Source organism: Microtus oregoni, unplaced genomic scaffold (assembly GCF_018167655.1).
Source record: "Microtus oregoni isolate MIOR12 unplaced genomic scaffold, Mior012 000046F_ref0000063, whole genome shotgun sequence".
NCBI lineage: Eukaryota > Metazoa > Chordata > Mammalia > Rodentia > Cricetidae > Microtus > Microtus oregoni.
In genome coordinates, this window is record NW_024543220.1 from 11936760 (window position 1) to 11948751 (window position 11992).

The following is an 11992-nucleotide window of genomic DNA, read 5'->3' on the forward strand; positions in this document are numbered from 1 at the left end:
GCCGTCCGCGGGGCGCCGCCATGTTGGTAAAGGTAGCGGGGTGCGGGCCGACAGGAACTTCCTGATCTCGCGGGAGCTCGAGGCGTGACTGCCACGTCCCAGCACACGGAGAACCGAGAGGATCCCGGAGCCGGTGAGGACTCCCCCCAGCTGCCTTGCGGCGCTTTGCGGGCCTTTTTCCCCCCTCGCCCCAACCGTGGGTCATAGAGACGAGGGCCCAGAGAGACCGTGGAGTTGCGGATCGCAGGCTAGAGCGGTGTCGGTGGGGGGGTCTGCATCCGGGTGGGGTGTCGGGGAGCGAGAGAACCCGCCTTGGGGACAATGTGAGAGGGGAGCGAGCCATCCAGGGGTGGCGGAAGGGCACGAGTGCAGGGAAGCGGACCCCGCTTAGGAACAGCGTCAGGTAGAGTCGTCGTCTGTCCCTCCGGTCAGCGCGATGGCCGAGGGCCTCCGGGTCCCCCGCTGGGTGGCTGTGGGACTGCTGACCTGGGCGGCTGTGGGGCTGCTGGTGGCCGGACACGGGGGTCATGGTGACCCGCACCAAGACGTGGAAGAGGACTTCCATGGCCACGGGCACGGGCACTCACCTGAGGATTTCCACCATGGACACAGCCATGCCCATGGTCATGGCCACACTCATGAGAGCATCTGGCATGGGCATGCCCACAGCCACGACCATGAACATTTACATGAGGATTTCCACCATGGCCATAGCCATGGTCACTCCCATGATAGCGTCCACCACAGAGGACATGGACTTGCCCATGAACATAGCCACGGAGCCTCTCGGGAGACGGGGGCTCCAGGCGCCAAGCACCACCTGGACACTGTCTCTCTTTGGGCCTATGTGAGTCCGCTGGGGACGTGGGGAAGAGGGACCGGTTCTTAGTCATTGGAAAACTCCATATGTGACTTGTGACTCCCCTTCCCCAGGCCCTGGGGGCCACAGTGCTAATTTCTGCGGCTCCATTCTTTGTGCTCTTCCTCATCCCGGTGGAGTCTAACTCTCCCAGGCATCGCTCCCTGCTCCAGATCCTGCTCAGTTTTGCCTCTGGTGGGCTCCTGGGTGATGCCTTCCTGCACCTCATCCCTCATGCTCTGGGTAAGTAACCTCGGCGCTACCTCAGAAACTTAAGATGATTTATCCTCTAGAAGGGAAGGGGGTGGTTCTTTCTCTTTTCTGACCCTGGATTTTCCAATCGACCTCAACTGCACATGCGTTGTGCCAAGCGTTCCCCTTTTTTCTATTTCCTGCAGAACCTCATTCTCACCACGCTGTGGAGCAGCCTGGACATGGACACTCCCACAGTGGTGAGAAAGAGATGGGAATGGGGATCGGGATGTGGGGAGTGTCTGCCTCTGCCAGTTCTTCACCTCTTGCACTGGAGGAGGAGTTCGGCATCCGCATCTCCTCATGCTTCGATGCCTCTGCTCCCAGGACAGGGCCCCATTCTGTCTGTGGGGCTGTGGGTTCTCAGTGGGATTGTCGCCTTCCTCGTGGTGGAGAAATTTGTGAGACATGTGAAAGGAGGACACGGACACAGTCACGGACACGGAGACAGCCACACACATGGGAGCCATGGCCATGGCAGACAGGGTGAGCCTGCCTAGCCTGCCACAGAGCTGTAGGCTCTTAGGTGGAACAGGCTTCTTATGCAGGACATGTCAAAAGCACTGTCCCCATCTTATCAACTCCTGTTCTCCCTCAGAGTGTCCTTCCAAGGAGAAGCCCAGCTCAGAGGAGGAAGAAAAGGGAGCAGGGACATTGCGGAAAAGGAGAGGAGGGAACGGGCCGAAGGATGGGCCAGTGAAACCTCAGAACCCTGAAGAGGAAGAAAAACCAGGTTCAGGTGAGGGACGGGTGGGTGGACAGAATGTGTGCTGGAGGTGATGTTGGCATCTAGACAGTTCCAAGGGGTACGTATGGCCTTCAATCTTTTTGTCTTGTTTCTTTACAAAAGACCTGCGTGTGTCTGGATATCTGAACCTGGCTGCTGACTTGGCCCACAACTTCACAGATGGTTTGGCCATTGGAGCTTCCTTTCGTGGGGGCCGAGGGCTAGGGATCCTGACCACAATGACAGTCCTGCTACATGAAGTGCCTCATGAGGTTGGGGACTTTGCCATCTTGGTACAGTCTGGCTGCAGCAAAAAACAGGTTGGTGCCGACTGCCTGTCATTTGTTCCTAACAAGCTGTCCTACCATTGGCAAGTCTTTCAGAAAGGGGCAAGTTATTTCCTTTACCTCTGCTCTGTGCTGTCGCCGTGACCCTCGTGTGCTGCCTGGTGCACAGCCTGGAAGGGCCGCGGGGGAGGGGTGGACGAGTTTTCAGATGTCTGTTCTAGTGCTTCACTTCCTTTCTTCCTTTTTTAAATTTTTTATTTATTTTATTATTTATTTTTTGTTTTTCAAGTCAGGGTTTCTCTGTAGCCTTGGAGCTGGAACTAGCTCTGTAGACCAGGCTGATCTCGAACTCACAGAGATCCGCCTGCCTCTTCCTCCCGAGTGCTGGGATTAAATGCATGTGCCACCACCGCTTTTCTAGTGCTTTTCAGCCTTTTGGGGCTGGGGGTCTTGGGTGACTGTCTGCTGGCCAGGGAGCCTCTGCTTCTCGGTGCTGGGATTGCAAACACCCCCACCGCGCTTGCCTTTCCGTGCAGGTGCCTGGGGTCCAGATTCCTATCCTCACGCTGTGCAGCAAACACTATCGATGGAGCCATTGCACCAGCCCCTTACCGTCTCCACCTTTCCGAAAGCATGCACACTTGTACAGCTGTCCCCACCGTCACACCTAGTCTTTGGCTGTCAATGACCTTTCTCTTTTCTGCCCACCAGGCGATGCGTCTGCAACTCCTGACCGCAGTAGGAGCGCTGGCAGGCACAGCATGTGCCCTTCTCACCGAAGGAGGGGCAGTAGGCAGCGAGATGGCAGGTGGTGCCGGGCCTGGCTGGGTTCTGCCGTTCACTGCTGGTGGTTTTATCTATGTAGCAACAGTGTCTGTGTTGCCTGAGCTGTTGAGAGAGGCGTCCCCATTACAGTCTCTGTTGGAGGTGCTGGGCCTGCTGGGGGGAGTCGTCATGATGGTACTGATTGCCCACCTCGAGTGAGGGCGGGGGAATCTGCCACCCCTGCCTCCCAAATAAAGACAGTTGGGAGCCCTGGCCAATGTTAACTCGCCAGAGGAAGGAGTTTTAGCCTTGGAGAATGACAGGTCAGGGGGACCAAAGTGTTGGACACTGCCCAACAATGTTGTTGGTGAGAAATAAAGGGACCATGAAGAAGACTGGGATGACTGGAGCCTACCTGGTGGTCCCTACCCTGCTTGTTTTCCCAGCACCAACATGCCAAACGGGGTCCTCCAAGGTCCGACCTCTTCTGAACTGGTTGGTGGTGGCTTCAGGAAGACAGGAGTGGGTAGACATCAATCGTGTGTCCTGATTTGGAAGTAGAGGGATGGGAGAATGTTCCTTGGTAAAATCTCACGGCCTGATTTATTTTTGTTTCTATTCCTTTTATATCACTGTTTGAATGGGTAGGAGGCACTATGATCAGAAATAAAGTACTTGGATCTTCGGCCCTCATGCAGTCTTTGTTTTTGGGGGGAGTGGGGGCCCCTTGTCTACACATATTCCCCAAGTCCCCAGGGGTAGTGGGTGGCCACGCCCCCACAGTGGGAGGTGGCTGCCGGAGGCCTTTGGCTCACGGGGTTTCCATTGGGCCCAATTCGGCCCTCGCCACGCCCCCATGTGCTCGGATTGGCTTGGGCTACGGGGCCCACCCGCCCCCAGCCACCATGGCGTCTCAGCTCCGGCTCCGCTCCGCGCTGGCTCTGGTCACAGGTTCAGGGGTTCCCTCCCAGGGTGGGTTGGGGTGCCGGGGCCATGTCAGCGAGCGCCATCCCTGGGGTCCCTGGCGCTTTTGTCCGAGTTTCAGTAACTTGGCGCCCCGTGACCTCTGACCTCCGCCCGTCTTTCCCACTACCGCGGACTCCCCCCATTCAGGTGCGGGCAGCGGCATCGGCCGCGCGATCAGCGTGCGCCTGGCGAAAGAGGGCGCCGTCGTGGCCGCCTGCGACCTGGACGGGGCAGCGGCACAGGACACCGTGCAGCTGCTGGGCGGCTCGGGGAGCGAGGCCGGGGCGCCGCGCGGGAAGCACGCCGCCTTCCAGGCGGACGTGTCGCAGGCCCCCGCTGCCAGGCGCCTGCTGGAGCAAGTGCAGGTGAACCAGTCACCACGTCCCACAGCCCTCGGCTGGGCCCTTTGTGGCCTTTGGTGTCAGCCTCCCCCTCCCTCCCATAGGCCTGCTTTTCTCGCCCGCCATCTGTCGTTGTGTCCTGTGCGGGCATCACACGCGATAAGTTTCTGCTCCACATGTCGGAAGAAGACTGGGACAGAGTTATAGCTGTCAATCTCAAGGTGGTGACCTCTGAACCCGTGACTTGTGCCCGCCCCTAGCCTGGGGAAGGACTTGGAGGAGGGCTGCCACCCCAGCTGATCTTGCCAGCTCATTACCCTCTCGTGCCAGGGCACCTTCCTAGTCACTCAGGCTGCAGCCCAGGCTTTGGTGTCCAGTGGCTCTCGTGGCTCTATCATCAACATCAGTAGCATCATTGGAAAGGTCAGGCTGAGCTGGACCAGGGCAGCTAGCCGCGTGGGCTCTGGGAAGACTCCCTTGGAGACTCCTGACTCACCCTGGGTCTCTGACTCACCATAGGTGGGGAATATTGGCCAAGCAAACTATGCGTCCTCCAAAGCGGGAGTGATTGGGCTCACTCAGACTGCAGCCCGCGAACTTGGACGGTGGGTCAGAACGGGGCACCCTACTGAGGGAGGGGTCAGTGTCTTTCCCAGGGTCAGCATCCATTCTTCCTCCCACAGACATGGGATCCGATGTAACTCAGTCCTCCCAGGGTTCATTACAACACCCATGACCCAGAAAATGCCAGAGAAAGTGAAGGACAAGGTAGGCTGTGGGTGGAGGGCAGTCAGAGGAGGCCGGTGAGGGAGATTACTGGGCACAGTGCAAACGGTGAGTATTCCAGACATGTATTTAGTGAGGGATGAAAAAAAGAGGGGAAAAAAAGTCCATAAAAGAAACTTCCAGCGACAAGAGTGTTTCCTTACAGGTGACTGCAATGATCCCGTTAGGACACTTGGGGGACCCTGAGGGTAAGCATGCGTTGGGAGAAGGCTCTGAGGAGGGGACTTGAAGAGATCTTTAAATCTGTAATATTTTTTAAAATGTCGCAGAGGGATTAATGATTGGTGTGGCTTGGGGTTATATGGGAGTATAGCCACTCCGGATCTAAGGCAGTGAGCCTGCCCTTCCCCCACCGTCCCCATAGATGTGGCAGATGTGGTTGCCTTCTTGGCATCTGAAGACAGTGGATATATCACAGGGGCCTCAGTGGAAGTCTCTGGTATGAGGCCTTCGTGGGGGAGGGCGGACGGGACGGAAAAACACAACCTCGACTGCTGGAATGAGAAAGTGAGGGGACCGTGCAGCCCGAAGGGCAGAGGTCCCTTCTCTAGACCAGGGACAGAGTGGGTGCCTATCCGTATACCTCACCAGTGACCCATGCACCTGTTCCCATGTTTCTGCCCCTCTCAGGAGGTCTTTTCTTGTAACTGCCTCGTGGAAGCTGGACGCTGCTCGCCGCTCCCCCACCACTGCCTGGCCTCCTGCTGACGAGGACGCTAATTTCCCAGGCTACAAAGGGGGTGGCAGTGTGTGGCTCAGGCATGCTGAATATGGAAGGCAGGGGTGCTTGTGACCCTAATAAATTCCAAATCCTCTTCCCTGCCACCTCCGGTTCTTCTTGTGTCCAAGCCCTCAGACCCTTCCCCACCTCCCCCTCTCTCCCCTTTCCGAAGGATTGCTCCCTTTCACTGCCTGGTCTCCCAGGGCAACCCCCGCCGCCGGGTGTGAGAGGAAAGAGTGTATGTCACTGTGTGTGCGTGACACTCGGGGTCTTTCAGAGGGAGGGGGATTCTGTCCCCACCCTCTTTCATTGGACCTGCAGCACCAGTCATGCCCCCCCCCACCAATCCCCGGGTCCTTATGGCCCCCAAGGGTGATTTGTTCTTGGCCCCATCCTGGTGTCCAGTCTGGCCTTGGAAGGGGGTCTTGGAACAGGTGGCCCACCCCCACCCCTCCTTTCTCTGCTCCCCTCCCTTCTCTCCACCTTACAATAGCCGCAGCCGGCCTGGGGTCGGATGGGGGGGGGATTAGGGGAGGGGGCCAGGATTAGGGGAATGGACTAGCCGATGAAAGGGGCTGGAGGAGAGCAGAAGGGAGGGGGCTGGGAGAAGGAGGAGGAAGGGGAGGGGGTCCGCGCTAATCGACTCTGGCGCCCACATAAGGACTGGCCACGGACTGAAGGAGAGAACAGGGAAGTAGGGGGTAACTGGGGTTGGGGGCGAGGGGACCCACTGCTAACTTGTCCCAGAGACAGGCCACCCCCTGGCAGCCGCAGCGCAGGCTGGCGAGGGACAGAACGCCCGTCACGAGACCGTGCTCCTCATTCCCTGAACTCAACCGGGATGGCCCTGCTCCTTCCTCTTCGCGCTCCTCTCCGTCCGCTTCCTTCACTCCGAGTCCCAGAGAGGCTCTGCCCACTTTCCCACGCCACACATTTCACTCGTGTGTTCCTCGACTCCCCCACGGGGGTCCCATCTGGTTTCCCTGCTTCCGCGTGGCGTCTCCATCCCCGATGCCTCCGGTGCGCCTCCCTCCCCGCCCCGGGCCGCGGCTCCTGATTGTCCAAACGCAATTCTCGAGTCTCTGGCTCCGGCCGAGAGTTGCGTCTGGACGTCCCGAGCCGCCGCCCCCAAACCTCGAGGGGGAGAGGCCGGGCGGAGCGCGGGCCGGTCCCCCGGACACCCGGGACCCCGCCGCAGCCCTAGGGGCGCAGGGCGCGCGCCCAGCAGCAGAGGTGCAGCTGCGGCCGGCTTTCCGGGGATCCCGGGTCCCGGCTTGGGGTAAGCTGGAGATCATCGTCCGCGCCGCGAGGGGAGCTCCGCCCTCGGGTTCCCCACGTGCACGCACCAGCACCCCCACCCCCAGGCCCGCTCTGTGCGCGCCCCGCGGGGGAGGGGGAACCCGGTTCCACGGCACCCTCCACGCGCGCCGCGAGGGCGGTGACGTCTCCGCCGCGGGGGTGGGATGCAAGGAGGGCGGAAGTGACGTCGGGCCTCAGCGCCCGGGCCATGGCGGCGGCGGCGGCGGCGGCGGCGGCGGTGGCAGCGAGAGCCGCTGTGTGAGTGGCAGCTGCGGACCGAGCAGACCAGGGCGGCGCAGCCCGGGGGTCCCCGGGGAGAGGCCCGCGGCGGGGCAGCGCGACGGCCGGAGCCGGGTGAGGGACCGCGGGGTGCGCGCACAGGGCTCCGGGGGCGGGGTCTGCAGAGGGGCGGCCCCGACAGCGTCCCCTCCCCCCCACTCCGCAGACTTCTCTCGGCCGAGCCCTGCTTGGAGGGGGTCCGCGCCCCGTCACCATGACGACGCCGGCGAATGCCCAGAATGCCAGCAAAACGTGGGAACTGAGTCTCTACGAGCTGCACCGGACCCCGCAGGTGACAGGGATCTTCCAGTCCCAACTCACCCCCTCCCGCCAGCTCTCCCCCTCCCCCTTCACACTATTCTTTGCCCGATTCTGCGTTCGAATCACCTTTCATCTTTTCAAAGCACTTCTGCACTTACCTCGTTTAATCCGATTTAACCTCTCCAAACAGCCGTGTCAGAGAGGTATGGCAGATAGTGCTGCGTTAATTGGAGCACGGTAAACAGACGCCAGAAGTTACATTTTCTCTCTCCTCTCGGCTCGCACATGTCCCACATGTCCGTGTACGCAGACTCGTCCTACGAGTTTAAGCGAACTCTCCAGTGTTCTGACTGAAAATCTGTTTTAACAGGCCCACTGAATTTCTAGTAGTCTCGCTCTTAGAGTTCTAAGAAAGCCTGTTGAGGCGGGGTGTGGTGGCGCACTGCAGAAGCAGGGGCAGGTGGATCTCTTAAGTTTGAAGTCAGCCTGGTTTTCCATAGTGAATCCAGGCCAGCTAGGGTCACACACATAGTGAGACCCCCCAAAAAAGCAAACAAAAAGAAGTTTGTTGAATAAATATTCGCCAAGCCTGTGCCGTCCCCAACTAACCCTAGCATCTCACCAAACGTCTGTTCCTTCTGTTTCAAAACTCCTTGTGAATGAGTCCTCATCCCTTCTGGGTAATTTCCAAGTCATTGGTCTCCTCCATCCCAGAATTTCCATCTTCCTCAGTTGGCCAGCATGGCTGTCCGGGTTCTGAAATTCCTTTCCCCAACCCTCTGCCACCTGCTAATGGCCCAGGAAGCCATCATGGACGGGACAGAGATAGCGGTCTCACCTCGGTCGCTGCATTCGGAGCTCATGTGTCCCATCTGCCTGGACATGCTGAAGAACACAATGACCACCAAGGAGTGCCTCCACAGATTCTGCTCTGACTGCATCGTCACTGCCCTGCGGAGCGGGTAACAGGAGGGACCGTTTGCAGTGGGGAGGGGGGATATCAGTGATGGCGACTGAGCCCACAGAGCTTCTTCTCTCCCAACCCAGGAACAAGGAGTGCCCTACCTGCCGGAAAAAGCTGGTATCCAAGCGGTCCCTACGGCCAGACCCCAACTTTGATGCCCTGATCTCCAAAATCTACCCTAGCCGGGAAGAATACGAGGCCCATCAGGACCGAGTGCTCATCCGCCTCAGCCGCCTGCACAACCAGCAGGCGCTGAGCTCCAGTATCGAGGAGGGACTTCGGATGCAGGCCATGCACAGGTGTGGAGGTCTGGAGACTCAGGTGTGAGCTGTGAGGAGGTCTGGAGTAGGGGTCTCGTAGACTACCCTCTTCCAGCTGCCAGGTGTTGACCAGGCAGGTGCCTGTGTTCTCAGACCAGTCTAGTCCTGTTTCTTCTGTCATCGGATAGAAGTAAAAACACTTACTATGCTTGATACATCCTTAGCGACTGGTAAACATGCAACATCACCGTTAGGATTTCCATGGCTCAGAGTCGTCTGAAGTTTAACACTTACAGGCCTGAGTTCTGCTCTCTCTAACCCAGACTGTTTATTTCTACAGGGCCCAGCGTGTAAGGCGGCCGATGCCCGGATCGGATCAGACCACCACCATGAGTGGGGGGGAAGGAGAACCTGGGGAGGGAGAAGGGGATGGAGAGGATGTAAGCTCTGACTCCGCTCCTGACTCCACTCCAGGCCCTGCTCCCAAGCGACCCCGTGGAGGGGGTGCAGGGGGCAGCACTGTAGGGACAGGAGGCGGTGCTGCTGGGGGGATTTGCGGGGGTGCTGGTTCTGAAGACTCTGGTGATCGGGGTGGCACTCTGGGAGGGGGAACTCTGGGCCCCCCCAGCCCTCCTGGGGCTCCCAGTCCTCCAGAGCCAGGCAGCGAGATCGAGCTTGTGTTCCGGCCCCACCCCCTGCTTGTGGAGAAGGGAGAATACTGCCAGACTAGGTGAGGAGCCCTACCTGAGTTCAGGATTCTGCATCAGAAGGGGGCTCCAGGCCTGGGGTGTAGTTCAGTTGGTAGCATGCTTTTCAAACAGCCATGAGACCCCGACTTTCTCCTGCAGCACCACATAAACTAGGGTGGTGGTGTGCACCCGTAATCCCAGAGGCAGGGGGATGAGAAGTTTAAGGTCACCTTCAGCTACATAGCTAGCTAGAAGCGAGCCTGGGGTACCTGTGTCTCTAGCCAGGCCTTTTGAGGAAGTTGTCCATTAGAGGACTCTGTTGCCCTCACGTCCCCGCTCTGTCCTCCAGGTACGTGAAGACCACTGGGAACGCCACTGTGGATCATCTCTCCAAGTACTTGGCTCTGCGTATTGCCCTGGAGCGGAGGCAGCAACAGGAAACCATAGAGCCTGGAGGGCCTAGTGGGGGTGCCTCGGACACAGGCGGACCTGATGGGGGTGGGGGGGAGAGTGGGGTTGCTGGAGGAGGCGAAGGTCCTGAGGAGCCCACCCTGCCCAGCCTGGAAGGTGTCAGTGAGAAGCAGTACACCATCTACATAGCGCCTGGGGGTGGAGCGTTCACGGTGAGCATGTCCTGTCCCCCAGCGTCTCAGCCCTGCTCTGTCCCTCTCTGTGGGCTTTGGTTCTGTACACTCCCCTTCCCCCCCCCCTTTTCTTTCCTCTTTCCTTGTCTCTTGTCCATTTCCTTTTCCAACTTTCCTCCCCCTGCCTCTCTCCTCTCTAGACGCTGAATGGCTCGCTGACCTTGGAGCTCGTGAATGAGAAGTTCTGGAAGGTGTCCAGGCCCTTAGAGCTCTGCTATGCCCCCACTAAGGACCCAAAATGACTCCACAAGGGCACAGCCAGAAGATGGGGACCACAGGGTGTCCCTGTGTCCCGGCTCACCCTGCCAGCTTCATCTCCCAATGCCTCCCAGCCAGACAGCAAGAGGACACAAGCAAGGACAAATGGCTTTTATACAAAGTATCTATATCAGATTCTTCTATATTGTACAGCAAGGACCTGTGCCCACTACTGCCTTTTCTATTGACCCTAACTGCCCATCCTGCAGGTGACAGGGAGGTGAACGCGGCCCCCTCCCCACCCTCCTACCAACAACAAATTTGCTTACTTCTTTGAAAGCTGCAGTCCTCTGTGTGTGTCTATCAAGGGTGTATAATAAACAGGTGGGGGGGAGCTGGAGAAGTGGCTCAGCGGTTAAGAGCTCAGGCTACTCTCGCAGAGGACCTGAGTTTGATTCCCAGCACCCACATGGTGGTGCACCACCATCTGTAACTCTGGTTTCAGGGGGTCTGAAGCCCTTTTCTGGCCTCTGCAGTCACCAGGAACATGTGATGCACTGACTTGTGCAGGCGAAACACCCACACATAAAAATTAACTGGGCGTAGTGGCGCACGCCTTTAACTCCAGCACTCAGGTGACAGAGGCAGGTGGATCTCTGAGTTTGAGGGTAGTCTGGTCTATAGTGAGTTCCAGGCCAGCCAAGGCTACCTAGTGTTTTATTTGAGAAAGCTTAAAACTCACAGGAAATGAGTGATGGAAATAGGAGGTGATGGCAGAGATTAGCCCCCCTATAGCTTCCCCCCATACAATAGAAATGAAAAGAGGGAGGAGCCAGCCATAGTCTCTAATTCCTGCAGTCCCAGGATCTGGTCGGCAAAGCCAGAAGAATCGCCACAACCTTGAAACCAGCCTGGTCTACATGATGAGTTCTGGGCCAGCCTGGACTAGTTACACTGAGCTCCAAACACCTGAAGACAAGGGAACTAGGGACAATCTGAGAAGCTGGAGGAGAAGATGAAGGGGCAGACTTTCCAAACATTCTGCACAACTCCATCAGCCCAGTGAAATCCAGTTAACCCGCGGGAGGTACAAAGCCAGGTCTCCGCAGTAAAGTCGGTCTGGCCACCAAGAAGACAGCCATGAAGACTGAAGAGAACATTCCGTCACTGCTGATGTCTGAAAAGAAAAGAGAGGGCTGTGAGAACCAGTTGTGGCCTTGGAGTCTGGAGTCCCAGAGGAGTCTAGGGTTTCAGGAACATGCTTTCTGCAGCAGAATGAATGTACCCTCTGCCCCGTCTCCCTCAGGGCCTCACTATGCTGCAGGCAGGACTGACTGAGTGGGCTCCCTTGGATCCCTTGGATTTTCTTGTGTGATCCCTGGCACCGACAATTACAGCCCACCCTTTCTCTAGCGCCTTTGAGTACCACTGACCTGTCAATGTGCCGCCGTTGTCCCACAGAGGTTCAAGATGCTCACTTACCCCCCCCCCCCCCCCCCCCGTGCAGCCCCATTCCTCTGTCCATCTGGGAGTCCCACCCCTTTGTTTGTTTTTTAGATAGGGCCTCACTATGTCACCCTGGCTGCCTGATCAGGCTAGCTTTGAACTCAGAGACCTGCCTGCCTCTGCCTCCTGAGTGCTGGTATCAAAGGCGTGCACCACCATGCCCAGCTGCATCCCCTTAATCCAACAAT

General features: G+C 58.2%; 3 protein-coding genes across 7 annotated transcripts; all 3 read left to right on the forward strand.

The window, feature by feature from the left end:
* The first annotated feature begins 57 nt into the window (after positions 1 to 57).
* Positions 58 to 3575, forward strand: Slc39a7 (solute carrier family 39 member 7). The gene is made up of 7 exons (XM_041634466.1): positions 58 to 847; positions 934 to 1102; positions 1258 to 1311; positions 1439 to 1597; positions 1710 to 1850; positions 1962 to 2158; positions 2837 to 3575. Exons 1-7 carry the CDS (start codon positions 437 to 439, stop codon positions 3107 to 3109), a joined length of 1404 nt encoding a protein of 467 aa, XP_041490400.1. The 5' UTR covers positions 58 to 436; the 3' UTR covers positions 3110 to 3575.
* Positions 3576 to 3780: 205 nt separating this feature from the next.
* On the forward strand, positions 3781 to 5808 carry Hsd17b8 (hydroxysteroid 17-beta dehydrogenase 8). Of its 4 annotated transcripts, none has more exons than XM_041634526.1 (9): positions 3781 to 3841; positions 4004 to 4221; positions 4302 to 4418; positions 4528 to 4620; positions 4717 to 4802; positions 4881 to 4965; positions 5129 to 5171; positions 5348 to 5422; positions 5614 to 5808. In XM_041634526.1, exons 1-9 carry the CDS (start codon positions 3796 to 3798, stop codon positions 5628 to 5630), a joined length of 780 nt encoding a protein of 259 aa, XP_041490460.1. In that variant the 5' UTR covers positions 3781 to 3795; the 3' UTR covers positions 5631 to 5808. The 4 variants fall into 4 exon arrangements, with proteins under 4 accessions (XP_041490460.1, XP_041490459.1, XP_041490461.1 ...); XM_041634525.1 differs by having other exon boundaries at positions 3786 to 3862; XM_041634527.1 differs by lacking the exon at positions 5348 to 5422 and having other exon boundaries at positions 3786 to 3862.
* A 1396-nt stretch (positions 5809 to 7204) lies between these two features.
* Ring1 (ring finger protein 1) lies at positions 7205 to 10637 on the forward strand. Of its 2 annotated transcripts, none has more exons than XM_041634472.1 (7): positions 7205 to 7357; positions 7449 to 7574; positions 8276 to 8505; positions 8591 to 8806; positions 9108 to 9497; positions 9806 to 10079; positions 10241 to 10637. In XM_041634472.1, the coding sequence occupies exons 2-7, from the start codon at positions 7497 to 7499 to the stop codon at positions 10340 to 10342; spliced, it is 1290 nt and encodes a 429-aa protein (XP_041490406.1). In that variant the 5' UTR covers positions 7205 to 7357; positions 7449 to 7496; the 3' UTR covers positions 10343 to 10637. The 2 variants fall into 2 exon arrangements, with proteins under 2 accessions (XP_041490406.1, XP_041490407.1); XM_041634473.1 differs by having other exon boundaries at positions 8345 to 8505.
* The last annotated feature ends 1355 nt before the right edge of the window (positions 10638 to 11992 follow it).

Excerpts from the sequence above, each read along its gene's own strand:
- Slc39a7 (XM_041634466.1), top strand. The coding sequence starts at position 437 with ATGGCCGAGGGCCTCCGGGTCCCCCGCTGGGTGGCTGTGGGACTGCTG. Across the intron at positions 1,103-1,257 it reads CCTCATCCCTCATGCTCTGG|AACCTCATTCTCACCACGCT; the intron begins GTAAGTAACCTC and ends TATTTCCTGCAG. Across the intron at positions 1,312-1,438 it reads ACATGGACACTCCCACAGTG|GACAGGGCCCCATTCTGTCT; the intron begins GTGAGAAAGAGA and ends CTCTGCTCCCAG.
- Hsd17b8 (XM_041634525.1), top strand. The coding sequence starts at position 3,796 with ATGGCGTCTCAGCTCCGGCTCCGCTCCGCGCTGGCTCTGGTCACAGGT. Across the intron at positions 4,419-4,527 it reads TTATAGCTGTCAATCTCAAG|GGCACCTTCCTAGTCACTCA; the intron begins GTGGTGACCTCT and ends CTCTCGTGCCAG. Across the intron at positions 4,621-4,716 it reads TCAGTAGCATCATTGGAAAG|GTGGGGAATATTGGCCAAGC; the intron begins GTCAGGCTGAGC and ends GACTCACCATAG.
- Ring1 (XM_041634472.1), top strand. The coding sequence starts at position 7,497 with ATGACGACGCCGGCGAATGCCCAGAATGCCAGCAAAACGTGGGAACTG. Across the intron at positions 8,506-8,590 it reads GTCACTGCCCTGCGGAGCGG|GAACAAGGAGTGCCCTACCT; the intron begins GTAACAGGAGGG and ends CTCCCAACCCAG. Across the intron at positions 9,498-9,805 it reads GGAGAATACTGCCAGACTAG|GTACGTGAAGACCACTGGGA; the intron begins GTGAGGAGCCCT and ends TCTGTCCTCCAG.